At 35.8% G+C, this 13,941-nt stretch overlaps 1 protein-coding gene across 4 annotated transcripts in view; it reads left to right on the top strand.

Annotated features, from left to right (window-relative positions):
- Positions 1–13,349, top strand: part of Trps1 (transcriptional repressor GATA binding 1) — a 221,809-nt gene extending 208,460 nt beyond the window's left edge. For all 4 annotated transcript variants that reach the window (XM_090339300.1, XM_090339299.1, XM_090339301.1 and 1 more), the window contains 2 exons: positions 2,905–3,027; positions 6,823–13,349. In XM_090339300.1, coding sequence (XP_090195426.1) covers positions 2,905–3,027; positions 6,823–7,884 — 1,185 coding nt within the window. In that variant the 3' untranslated portion in view covers positions 7,885–13,349. The remainder of the gene's footprint in view (positions 1–2,904; positions 3,028–6,822) is intronic.
- Positions 13,350–13,941: the final 592 nt, after the last annotated feature.

Raw genomic sequence — 13,941 nt, 5'->3', positions numbered from 1 at the left:
AACACCTAGATATTTCACTCTGACTCAACTTTCCATTCTCACATTTGATATGGAAATGCATTTGATAATAGCCAGTTATATCTTTAACTATGCTTTGGATGTTCAATGAAGAGATTAAAGGAGATGAAAACTAAGTGTTTTTCTCATACTAAAGAAATCACAATGGAGACCTCCTGGCAAAAAGCTCACCAGTGAACATTTACTACTTCTCTGAAATTGTTTTAATTATATCTGTCAATATATATAATGCTATCAGCATCTCACAGTATCATAATAGTTGAAATTTAAATATTGAGATGTTAAGTTTCCTGGCCTAGCATTGCACCAAGCAGTTGGCAGAGACAAAGTATTGAGTACTGTAGCCTGACTCCTAAATCTGATTATTAAACTCCAAGCTTGATCCTTCTTTCAAGTAAGTGGAGTCAAAGTACACCTGATGAATTTAAAATAAGATAGAGTCTTCTGAAAATAGTGAACATTGTTGTAGTTCATATGTTGCTTAGAGCCAAGATATGCCTGTGAAAACCAGCACTGTAATTTCAGGGATTTCCCTTTAACTAATGAAGGGCATTTGCTTTGCAAGAGAATTAAGTACCAAATTGTGCAAGGGTTGAAATGCTCACTGAAATCAGGCTTACACCCACTTTGGCATGCTGTGTCAAGCACCCAGGGCATAAGGCTGGTGAGGGCGGGGGGCGGGGGGGGGGGGGAAGGGGGAAGAAGCAGGCTTGGAGAGATTTGTTACACATGCAATCCTCACCCATTTATATGGGTTGGTTTCCAAAAGGACGTTCACATTGTCTCTATGGGGCTCAAGTTAGAGTTGTTTTGCCAAACGCGTTCTTTAGATCTAGAAAAATGACAGGATGGCCCCTTTCAAGAAAGTTTCACAATTATGATTTAGCAAGGTTCAGCAGCTTATTTTGGAGGTAACAGAGGGTCCAAGACTGTTTGATAAATATGACCTCTAATAGTTCATTGGTTTCTGGGAATGCTTCTTTCACAGCCAGTCCCACTTAGGAATTGTCCCAATTGTCCCAATTGGGACCTCTGACACCAAAATTTGATACTAGTCAGTAGTTTGGAGATCTGGAAATTTAGAGGGCATTCCTGAGGTTCTGAGTTGGAAAAAGGGAGCTAGAGATTATCTTCATGAGAATCTAGCTTTTATTACATCACCTAAAGTGGCACCACCCGCTACACTAATGAAATGGTGTTCTTGGTTAAAAAGGGCAATTGTTAGACTGACTTTGTGCTCGCTCAAAACATTCCCCCAGTCTTGTTAAGTTATTGCTCTCATTTTGGACTTTTATAGCTATGCAGCTTACCAGCCCTCATTTCTTTACGTTTCATTCATTTTCCTTGTATTGATGATTAATGGAGGATGTCGAATGTTAGGAGTGAGCAGGCATCAGCAATTGCAAGATCATAATTAGTTTAGCTGACGAGGGCCTCTGATAGCACTTGCATCTGGATGGAAAAATTACCCTATAGGGAACTGGCTGCTCACCAGGTCTTTTTAGTGATACATTGTGAAACACCCGATGAATCAAATGCCCTTTCAATGCCAAGAAAGTGTTCCAGTCTTGAAGCCAAAATTATGTCTGCAGAAAGCTTTCCATTTGAAATGTATCAGAGTACAATTATAACCATTGTACTTTCTTGGCAGGCTCCCCACTCTGTTACAGTATGGACTTGAGTTAAATAAATCGTCTAAATTTTATGAATCCCTGAAATTTTGACTTATAGTATTTGTAATATTTAATTTATAACAAAATTAGATACCAGGAAGACTTTCTCCACTCCTTATCTAACATGTATATTTTATCATTAAAGGCTTTTTGTCCTAGCGAAAGCAGAGCTGAGATACAACTGGGACTTAGTTTTAAGTTTTTATTTTATTTTACTTATTTCTTTATTTTTTGCAGAAAAAAGACTTCCATTTCCTTCCCATTCCCGTTTGTGCCTACAAACACAGCCTGACTTTTGTTTCAGTGAGGAGTTTGAGGGGATCATGACATGATAGCAGAATGCAACCAGAAATACTAATTATCTGCTTTTAGATATTCTTAGATTGTTTTGGAATCTGTTGATTACAGAATTCAAGTCAGTAAAATCAATTTAGTATTCAGAAAAGCTTGTGATTTGCAAGTCCGAGTAAAATAATATAAATAGCCATTGCTGGAAGTTTGTTGTCTAGGTTAGGCAGGCAGCTCATATGGGCTCTCATGAATAATACTGTACTTCTCGCTGGCAGAAATTTCTCAGGTCCTTCCAGCCTGGGGAAATAGAGAACATTCTCTTTTAGACTTCATTGTTGCAAAGGAAGCACCAGAATTATGTATCCTATGCTCTCTTGATACTTTGGTAGCATGACTTTCATTATTAATCAGGTTTGTTTTTAAATAGCTTATGTGCTACATCAGTCTAAGCTTGACAGTGTTCCTTAAGTTCAGTTTGAAATCTGTAAAATCTGTTAAACATATTGTTAATTTTCTGGCTTTTGGACTTTTGACACTTTTAAAAGTCATATATATATGCACGCATGTATATATATATTTGTATATATACATGTGTGTGCATATATAGAGTTCAGTCTTTAAGAGCCATCATTAAAGGCACACAACCCAAAGTTCAAAAAGTTAAAGCTGTTTCTGTGAAAACCCTTTGGTGCACAACACACCTCATCCATCACTGTAGGGTTAATTATAATGAAAATCAGTGGTGCCTATTAAACACAATTGAACCTGACCTCATTATGGGCAGTGTGGTTTTATACTGTCATTGTTGCAAGGCAAAAGACAAAACTCCTGGGTTGATTTGGTCTAACTCCATGAATCATGTGACTCACCTTTGACCTTAGTGTGTTTTTGTCTTTTTTTTTTTATATTCCTCTCATTTTAGAGGCGAAGAGGCTCGGGTGTTTTTTGTGCCAATTGCCTGACCACAAAGACCTCTCTCTGGCGAAAGAATGCAAATGGTGGATATGTATGCAACGCGTGTGGCCTCTACCAGAAGCTTCACTCGGTAAGAACTTGCCCCAGTGTTGGAGGAAAAGTCTTTACAAAGCAGAGCTGGCCTGGCCTGTGGTGTGATAAAGTCCTGTTGCCTGGCTTGTGCTGGCCCCCAAGGTGGTTGAATACAGTCATTCTGAGTGCACGTGTGATTTATGGTGAAAGGGGTTTAGATGCTTTGGAGTGATATGTTTGAGATCATTAGTAATGAATGCATCATGCTTCTTTTGATATGAAAGAGGAAAAGGATTGATTTCTGGGAACTTCACATATGAGACAGTTGAAGTAATGTCTCTCAGAATTTGCTGGAATTCCCTTAGGTAGGGAAAAGAAACTTTCTTTAAAAGTTTCAAAAATACACAGTATGTGTAATTACAAAAAAAAAATCAGCCATGTTCAGTACAACCTACAGGGCAGAGAATGTATGTTCAGTTTCTAGTGTGGAGATGCATATGGCTGCTTCGAAGGAAGAGGTCAGGTATGTTCAGAAGCACAGTTCTGAAGGAAGTACACAGAATGCCTCTCAGAGTGTTCCCAGGGTGTGGGGGCGAGGTGACTAAGGTGTGGGATAGTAGGCATAGGGTTACATGTAAAAGTGTCTTGTGCCTTGTGTTTTAAAAATAAAAAATAAAAAACTCCAGCAGGCTTGATTTCATGGAAGACCTTTGAATTTACCTAAAATTTTAGTTAGAACACTGTAATATAATTTAGACTCACAAATCTCCCCAATCTGAGTATACATTTGAATTCACAGAGAGAGTATATAGTTTAGAAACATGTATCTACAAACACAAGGAGCCTTTACAAGAGAAATACCTCACTTAGAAAACAAAAATGTGTTCCTTATGCTATCATTTTTCATTTTGTTTGGCATTTTACCATAGTCCATAGAACAGCCAATGAATAAATGACGGCTGCAGTTTTAGAGAGAATATCTTCATAAATAGACCAGTGAAAAGACCCTTAAAAAAAGAAAAAAAACCATGCTGACAATACTACCTGATATTAAACCATCAAAATAGTAGTTACTATTTAGCTTATAGAGAGTAGCATCTGGACCATGGTAGAGTGCTTGTGCAGCGTGCACAAAGACCCAGGTTTGATTCCTCAGTACCACATAGAAAAAAGCCAGAAATGGTGCTGAGGCTCAAGTGGGAGAGCTCTAGCCTTGAGAAAGTCCAAGGACAGTGCTCAAGACTAAGACTAGCAAAAAAAAGAAATACCATCTAACATTTTTATGACATGCACCATTTCAGAACAGCAACAGCTTCAGTTTAGTCACTACTGACAATGATTTTTTATTGAAGTCTAGACAATTACAGAATAATAATTAATTACTTAAATGGCTGTCTTGCCACATTATGATAATTTAACCACTGTGATATATATGGATATATTCTAGAAACTATTTTAATATTCATTTCTCCAGAGGCAAGATATTCTCAGTATTGAGCTTACTTTATAAAACATAAAATACATAAGACTATGCATACATGACAAGCTTCTACAAAAGTTATGAAAGTTTAGAGACACAAATACTGTCTTGCTTTACAGAATATACTAATTATGACATATTTGTGTATGTGTGTATACCAGTACTGGGGCTTAATCTCAGAGCTTTATAATCTCACTCTGCTTTTTCACTTAAGGCTGGTACTCTAACACTTGTGCCATGCCTTTGGTTCTGGCTTTTTGGTGGTTAATTGGAGATAAAGAATCTCAAAGATTTGTCTGCTAGAGCTCTTAATCTGAAAATCCAAGATTACTGAGGTGAGCCACTGACACCCACCCTAGGAAATACTTTCATAATACGAATAATGAACTTTCTATGCACCCTAACTTCTGAATAAAATAAATGCACATGGCATATTCAAGCTATGTGGAATTTTTATTTGACACTAGCCATTGAATTGTCAGTAAGGTATCTTTTCTTATCTTTAAAATATCTTTTCAGGGCCAGGAGTTTGGCCTAGTGGTTAAAGTGCTTGCCTAGCATGCACGAAGACCCGGGTTCAATTCCTTGGTACCACATACATAGAAAAAAGCCAGAAGTGGTGCTGAGGCTCAAGTGGTAGAGCTCTAGCCTTGAGAAAGTCCAAGAACAGTGCTTAGGCCCTGAGCTCAAGCCCAGGACTGGTTTAAAAAAGTATGTATATATATATATATCTTTTGAGAAGAGAAATATTCAAAAAAGTTTCATATTTATAGTTTCTTTAAAATATACTCCTTTGTACTAAGGTATATTCCTTTTAAGGAATAATTTACAAATTCCAGATTATTTGTATTTTATATCGAAATTATTCTTGGATTATAGTAATCTTTTAATAAAATCTGACTTCAGTACCACTTAAATATTCTCCCAGTTTTTTATCTAAATATGTGTTGATTTAAGGAATATATTTATTTGATTTTATAAACCAAAATTGGAACTCGTACTATAATCAAAGTTTTTATTATTGTCTTATTGTCTTATCCATGGATTTTAGTTGTGTAATATAAACATTTGTTGAACATGAACATCAATAGCAATCACATAATAACTAAGGTGAATAAATACTTAAGCTGAATGCAAGTCAGTGTCCAATGTAAGAAGAACAGAATGACAGATTGGGCTTTTTTAGGCTATAGATGAATTTAGATTATAAACACAAAACTCATACTTCTTAGCAAGTAGAGTCTTCCTTAGTGACCATTTGAATGTTTTAAAAATAGAAAAATGAAATTAGGATGAAAAAATAGATCCTTCATATGTAGCTTTGGTCAGCTGCTATTTGTTCTTGTAATTTAGTGATTTTTTAAATTTGATTATATATATTCTGACTGACTGAATACTTTGTCCCTTTGTAGTTATTTTGAAAGATCCATGTATTCCTTAGCTTAAATTACCATAACAAAATACCATAGACTTAGGACTTCAAATAAGGACTAATTTTCTCACAGTTCTGGAAGTTGGAATTCTAAGATGCCAGCATGGCTGAATTTTCTGATGAGAACTTTTCCAGTAGCAAATAGCCTTATTCTTCTATGCCATCACATGGTGAAGAGAGGTCATCTCTTTCAGACTTCTTCCAAGGCCACAGTTCTATTAATCTAGAGCCCTACCTTTATGGCTTCGTTTAACCTTAATTGCCTGATAATGAGCCTTTCTTCAGACCCATTATGTCGCATGTTAGGACTTCAACATAGGACTGGGAAGAGAGGGTCAAAATTTATTTCATCGCATGAAGTTTTCACTGCTCTCATTCCTATCTCTTCTGTGACTTTTTTGTTTTCACTAAGTTTTAGTGTGCAGCTAACAATTTGAAATATAGTTGAAAAATTATTTCTTCAAGTGATATTCTACATAATTTTATCTCAGAATGATACACATTCCCCCCCGCCCCAAATTCTGCTGAGTTTGGAAAAGCTTTCTTCAAGTAGATTAAAGTTTTCTGTCTGTCCTGCAAAGATAAACATGATTTAATTAGTCTAAAACAGTGCACTTTGGTTACTTTTTCTGATCCTGCTTAGGACAAGATAGAGGAGGGGGGGGGAGAGAGAGAAAGAGAGAGAGAGAGAGAGAGAGAGAGAGCGGGGGGGGAGGGAGGGAGGGAGAGAGAGAGAGAGAGAGAGAGAGAGAGAGAGAGAGAGAGAGAGAGAGAGAGGGAGAGAGAGAGAGAGAGAGGGAGAGAGAGATTTAGAAAATCTATATTACAAAGCCTTTCCTTGCTTTGAACTTAAGCATGGTTTGTATTTGTGAGGAATTTTTAATGCATTTAATGTTATTTTTTAATGTTTCCCTTTTATGTATTATGTGTGTCCTCTGCAGACTCCCAGGCCTTTAAACATCATTAAACAAAACAATGGTGAGCAGATTATTAGGAGAAGAACAAGAAAGCGCCTTAACCCAGAGGCACTCCAGGCTGAGCAACTCAACAAACAGCAGAGAGGTGGCAGTGAGGAGCAGGTCAATGGAAGCCCCTTAGAGAGGAGGTCAGAAGATCACTTGACCGAAACCCATCAGAGAGAAATTCCTCTTCCCAGCCTAAGTAAATATGAAGCCCAGGGTTCATTGACTAAAAGCCATTCTTCTCAGCAGCCAGTCTTGGTCAGCCAAACTCTGGATATTCACAAAAGGATGCAACCTTTGCACATTCAGATCAAAAGTCCTCAGGAAAGTACTGGAGATCCAGGAAATACTTCATCCATATCTGAAGGGAAAGGGAGCTCTGAGAGAGGTAGCCCCATCGAAAAGTACATGAGACCTGCAAAACACTCCAACTATTCACCACCAGGCAGTCCCATTGAAAAGTACCAGTACCCACTTTTTGGACTTCCCTTTGTACATAATGACTTCCAGAGTGAAGCTGATTGGCTGCGGTTCTGGAGTAAATATAAGCTCTCCGTTCCTGGGAATCCGCACTACTTGAGTCATGTGCCTGGCCTACCAAATCCTTGCCAAAACTATGTGCCTTATCCCACCTTCAATCTGCCTCCTCATTTTTCAGCTGTTGGATCAGACAATGACATTCCTCTAGATTTGGCGATCAAGCATTCCAGACCTGGGCCAACTTCAAATGGTGCCTCCAAGGAGAAAACAAAGGCACCAACTAATGTAAAAAGCGAAGGGCCCTTGAATGTAGTAAAAACAGAGAAAGTTGACAGAAGTACTCAAGATGAACTTTCGACAAAATGTGTGCACTGTGGCATTGTCTTTCTGGATGAAGTGATGTATGCTTTGCATATGAGTTGCCATGGCGACAGTGGACCTTTCCAGTGCAGCATATGTCAGCATCTTTGCACGGACAAATATGACTTCACAACGCATATCCAGAGGGGTCTGCATAGGAGCAATGCACAAGTGGAAAAAAGTGGAAAACCTAAAGAGTAAAAACCTTAGCACTTAGCACAATTAAATAGAAATAGGTTTTCTTGATGGGAATTCAATAGCTTGTAATGTCTTATGAAAACCTATTAAAAAAGATACTTCAGAGAGCCTGCCTTATCCAACATGAAATTCCCTTCTTTTATTATTCTTTCTTTTAATGAGTAGGTTACCAAGATTTTAAAAGTGAGACGAATGGTCAGTGAGAAAGAATGGATGATGGTGATCAATTTTTTTTTAGTTTTTATTTTCTTATTTTAATAACCAATAAGTGAACATCATCTTGGCTTCTGTTTCCTAGGGAACTCATCCTTACAGTCCCCTCAGACTATAATTACTGTGTAAAGGGATTATATTCGAAAACGGTTTACATATTATTAAACTAAAACGAAATGGGCTGTCCATGTGCCCATTTGTTCCCTAAAAATCCATAAATACCTGCTTAAATTTATAAGTATCAGGAAATCCTATGAAGATGAGAAAAATAATTGAATCCCCAGGGTAATGGAAGGAAAATGGTACCCTCTCAAATTCAGTCTCTTCTCATTGACCATGTTTCAGATTTGGACCTTGAAATGCAAAGTATGGTTAGGCTTGATGAGAGAGTAGCAAGAAAGGTGACAGATGGTGGCACTATGTTTTTTGGCGAGCCCTGCCTGTACATACACATGCACATCCTCTTTGGTATTTTTGTCTTGTAGATGTTCAAATACTCAGTAGTCCTTGCATTTGCAATTTAGGTTCATTTTTTTCCAAATATATACATATATATACACACACATATATATATGTATATATATTCATTTAAAAATGTTCCTTTTGCTTTTGTAGTAATTTTATTTTAGCCAGATATATCTGTGTTGTTTATAATGAACCAGTTTGGATTGTTTTTTAAATTTTGTATGCCTTCTGTTTGTCACTAGTTCTCATTGGGCACACTATAACTAAAGGAATCCCCTCAGTTCTAAAGAATGAATGGATGCAAATGTCAAGCCATGGTTTTGATCTGTTTATAACACATGGTATTTCTCTACAAGGTAACCTGCTGTATTTATTTATTTTCTTTTGGTGAAATATAATTTCCAAACTTTGTGGTCAGGCAGCGTTTAAGGTTACATTACCACAGGCTGACAGTTGGTATATGTACCAATCAATCCCTTCATTAGATTTATACAGGTTTAGTTAAGTAGCATTAAATAGGACTCTTAGAAGTATGTCTTCATAGTACTTTTAATACCTTAGGCTTTGTAAAAACAAAAAGAATCTATCCATGAAGGGAAAAGCTCCTCAGCGTAACTGCTCAGGGAAATAGGGCTAAATAACTGAACATTAAATAATTGGTTAAAGGTGCTGTTAGTCGAGCCTCAATGCTTGCTACAAGGATGTATGTACAAGGACTGACTTTAATAATTTGCATTATATTGTCCCAACCAGTAGTTTATTTTTTGCCACGGAAATGTAGAAGATATTACAAGCTACTGGATGCACTGTCAGATTAACTTATTTCATTAAGGAAGTTGGGAGAACAAATAGGAAAAAACTTATTTTTCTAGTAAATATTAATGTATTACATTTCAAATAATGGTGCCTGACATATTGAATAATTATTTTCTACAGTGTACGTATGCAACAAAGATATTCCATCATGCATTAGAGTCAGTTCTGGCTCTGCCTAGCTGTTTACATTTGCAAATGTAGCAAACAAGGTAATGAAGCAACTATTTCTATTGCAGTAGCTATCTTTTTGTGTGTATGTGTGTGTGTGTGTGTTTATGTGTGCATTAAAGGTATAAACGGTAACATGAAACAAATGAAAAGTTCTTGATATAATGATATGGAAAATAAGAAGGAAATGAAAATATTTTTATGCCTACTTAGGAAAAAAAGGGTAGCACTATTCATTCCAAGTACTTCTTTTTTTAAAAAAATTTTTAAGCTCTTAACTCACATTATTATGCTGAAGATAAACATATATCCTCTTTTTATTGCTTTGTTTCCGATGAAACCTTTCAGAAATTATTTTGATAAGTGTTGCTGGAATCCGCAGCACTGATTTTTTTGTTTATTTGCATTCTGTAGTCGCGTTTGCACTCCATTTTTACATTAATTCGCAGTTGCTTTTGTATTGTTTTGTTGTGTTTGGGTTTTGTTTCTCGCAGTGCCGGGTCTCTTCTTTTCTTGAAGTTGGATGGCAGGTAGAGGTCAACAAGTTCGTGACTGTTGTAGTGAATGAAGTTAAAAATATCTTTCTCATGTTGTATTGTCATTTCCATTCTTCCGTTTTTTGTTGTTGTTCCTTGTATTTAAAAAAAAGTGAAAAAGGAAAAAAAAAAGAATGAGAGACAGAAATCAGGACTAAGTCCTTTGCTTCAGTTTCATTGTTAAAGGAAGGGCCCTATTTGACCTCATCTGGCTGTGGTGTAGTTCTAATATTCACATAAATTGAAATAAAGAAGTGGAATGAGGAGCTTTGACATTCAAATGATCTTGACATCATGTATATCTTTCTTAAGAGTTTTGATGAATGAATCACCAAATATGCAGGCAGATCTGAGGGGTGATTATGATCTGAAAAGAAGAGATTTCCCAAACAACAATATTTAATGTTAAAAAATGGATTAAGATGCACTGTAGCAGTCCTGAAGCCCCATTACAGATGGACTGCTCAAATCAACAAAATATCAGAGACTTGTTTAACTTGGACAGTATTGCAGGTATTACAGTTGGACAAAATTACTCTTTGAATAGTTTTCCAGTGTGTCATACACAAATACGTTGCTCATTGTTGACATGTATACCTTTGTTTTTCATTCAGCTTTTTTTGTTAATTTCTCAGACAGACATAGTAGTAATGATTAGCATTGGAAAATACATATCCTGGTTGTTGGAATATTTATGGTCAGTCTACTTTTTAGTAGAATATTCTTGGATAGCATTTGACATGATAGATCTTATTCCATACTCTTTTATTATTAATTATTTTATTTTCATTTTTGCTTTCATTATTATGCATATTCTGGTGGAGAAGAAGTAGGGCTTTTTAAGCTGAAAAATTACAACACTAAATGCTCCATATTTTTGATGATGTAAAACATTTTGTTCCATCTCAAAATAGATTACAATTTTTGAATATTTTTGAATCCTCTTATCTTTAATTGTGAATACTTTTAAATCAGCGATTTAGGTACTTTTTAAAAAAGAATTTTCAAGATTATTTAGGAATTTTCTGTTGTGAAAAAGGCTTCCCCTATGAGGAAAACTATATGCCAACTAAAATCATGTTATTTAAATCCTGTATGTCTCTTAACATTACTTTTTTGTGTTCTCCATTGAATTTTGGATTGAGAGTAAGGCACATTCACTCTTCTTTTGCTCACTTTTTCTCTCCTCATCACTCAGCCCTATATATGTACTGTTGTTTGGGATAGAAAGCTATAAAGAAGCAGCTCACCTCAGAAGATTGTGAATTGAGAGACACTACAGGACTGTAAATACAAGAAAAAGAGATGGCAGTATCAGAGTTAATAAGTTCTCTCTAGAGTTCAGGAGGCAGAATGTGCCCAATTCTTTCTACATGACATATTGAGATGTTCTTGATCAAAAGGAAAAAAAATCCACTTCTAAGATAGTTAAACTGTTCTTTTAATAAAGGTAGATTTTAGAAAACAAGCATGGGGATATTTTTCTAAGGAGAAGAAGGAAAACATGATTAAAGAGCTCTTCCTTAAGGCCTGTGGGTAGCACATTATGTTTATGATTGCACATGTGCACATAATTCTTATGATCCAATGCAAATACAGCCCCCTAAATATAAAATGTATATATATTTTTGAATGCCTGAGGAAATAGTTTTCTTCATAAATTGAAGGTTATCAATACTGCTATTAAAATAGTTATTAGTCTCTTGCTACATGGCTGCAAAACATCACAAAGTGACCTGTCTTATAAACTGTCTGCCTGTTTAGTTAATGAACCTCAGTGCATTTTTAAAGGGGAATTATGTCTACCACCCAGCAATGGAAACACAGAATGAAGATTCCACTGGTCACCTGCCTCTGTGCTTTGGCATCCAATATAGATTCATTCACGGTTACTTTTGTCCTATTAAGGGACATAGCCAGACTCTCAAGGCATCTTAGGGGAGCTTAGATTAAAGCTTGCTGACTGCTAGACAAGGGAAAAACTGAGGGATTGAAATTCTCCCTGAAGATGAAGCCAAATATTCAAACCAACTATGTAGGCAGCATTAGATGGAAATTTATCAGCAGGCAACTGACTAAAGAAGATAGAAAAATACCCCTCAGGAGTTTGAAAGACAGTGTTCTTTACCAAAGATATCTTCACCAAGGGCAGAGGAGTGGCTTCTTTGCACAGCATTTCCTTTGACCTGCTCATTTCTAATTTGTAGTGGACTCAGATCCTGGTAGCAGAGCTGTTGTCTAGAAAACATCTCAATCCCAGTAACCAGAACTTCTGGAGGATAGTAAGGCAGAAGTATGTCAAGGATGGAGAGAATATGAACTTCAATAGTAATCCACACAGAGATGGTGGGGATAGTGCATGTTCATGTTATTACCTTGAAAAGAATGGTAGGCTCAGAGACAAAGCAAGCATAACTTTATCATGAAAATAGCATTTAACCTGCATCAGAAAAAATGGTCTTTCACAATTCATTATGCCCACCATAGATCCTGTGATTACCCCTGGTTATTATTTTTGCAATACCTGAATTGCAGCAAATCACTTTTCTTTTTATTCCTCAGGTTCCTCAACTGTAAAGTGGAAAATATATTAATATTAATAATAATAATAAGTAATAATAATAAGGGTAATGTAGTACTTTTTTGTAAAGCACTTTGCAATCCTTGGTTGAAGGCACCATAAGAGTGTCAAGTATTAAGTGGCCAAGGGGTTTGTTTTAAACTCACTTCCCAAGGGCCAGGAAAGGATAAGGTCATTTTTGCTAATTATGAGCTGTACATATTATAACTAGACAGCTTATAGTGTTGATTATGAAGGGGCAAAACTATTACAAGGCTAATAAAAATTTCTTAATGGCTACCAACAAGGCAACTATCTCCATAACAAATGCCAAATTTGTTACTTATTGACCATATGGATCATGAGAAGGGGTGTGGGATGGGGGGGTTGGAAACATCTCAAAATGCCATTGTAAAATTAACTTTCAGGAATATTCACCAGCAGTGAAAAATTGTCTTTCATATGGAATGATTTCATGTTGCTAAGAATTCAATTTGTAGTCCTGATTTGAATTTTAGACATGTTGGCTATAATAGTTCTGTTCTTACAACACATGGAAAATTTTTGTTTTATTTTATTTTGTTTTCATAGTTGCATGTTCATTTCTACTCACAAACATGTTCTTGGTGTATTTCTTATGCAAACAATCTTCAGGCAGCAAAGATGTCTGTTACATCTAAACTTGAATAATAAAGTTTTACCACCAGTTATCCATAATGGCTTTGGTATTGTTTATATGGATTTTATTTTCATCCATGGAACAAGAGGAAATATGAATATTGTAACATACAAAGAGGCTCTAAATAGAAGTGGTGAAATGGAATCACCATTGCTTAAAAGATTACTAAGACTTTGATAAAGCCTGAATTCTCTCAACTTGTTTTGTTTTGCTTTGCATTCTTTTCTTTAACCAATCTTACTGATAGACTTTTGTGTAAAAAAAAAATCCTAGTTTCTTTAGGAAGATTAACAATAAAAGTTACGTTTATTTCAAAAAATATTTTTGAGTATCAAGTATTGAATGTTGAATATTGGGTAATAATTGTGTCTTCCAAATATGTAAAACTCTTGCTTCTGAAACTTGGATTCAGTTCAGTATCCACCTGAATACAATATATAGTTGAATATATATATATATCATATATCTGATATAAAATTTATAGTTTAATATAGTAAATACTTCATTCAACCTGGAATTGATCAGATCAGGTAGGTGAAAACACCAAAAGGACATAATATAAATAAGAACTGCATTAGAAGATGTCTTGCAAATGTTTTGAAATAATTAGTTCTCACCCTCCT

Source organism: Megascapheus bottae, chromosome 9 (genome assembly GCF_031878675.1).
Source record: "Megascapheus bottae isolate mThoBot1 chromosome 9, mThoBot2.hap1, whole genome shotgun sequence".
NCBI lineage: Eukaryota > Metazoa > Chordata > Mammalia > Rodentia > Geomyidae > Megascapheus > Megascapheus bottae.
This window is presented reverse-complemented; position numbering and strand designations above follow the sequence as displayed.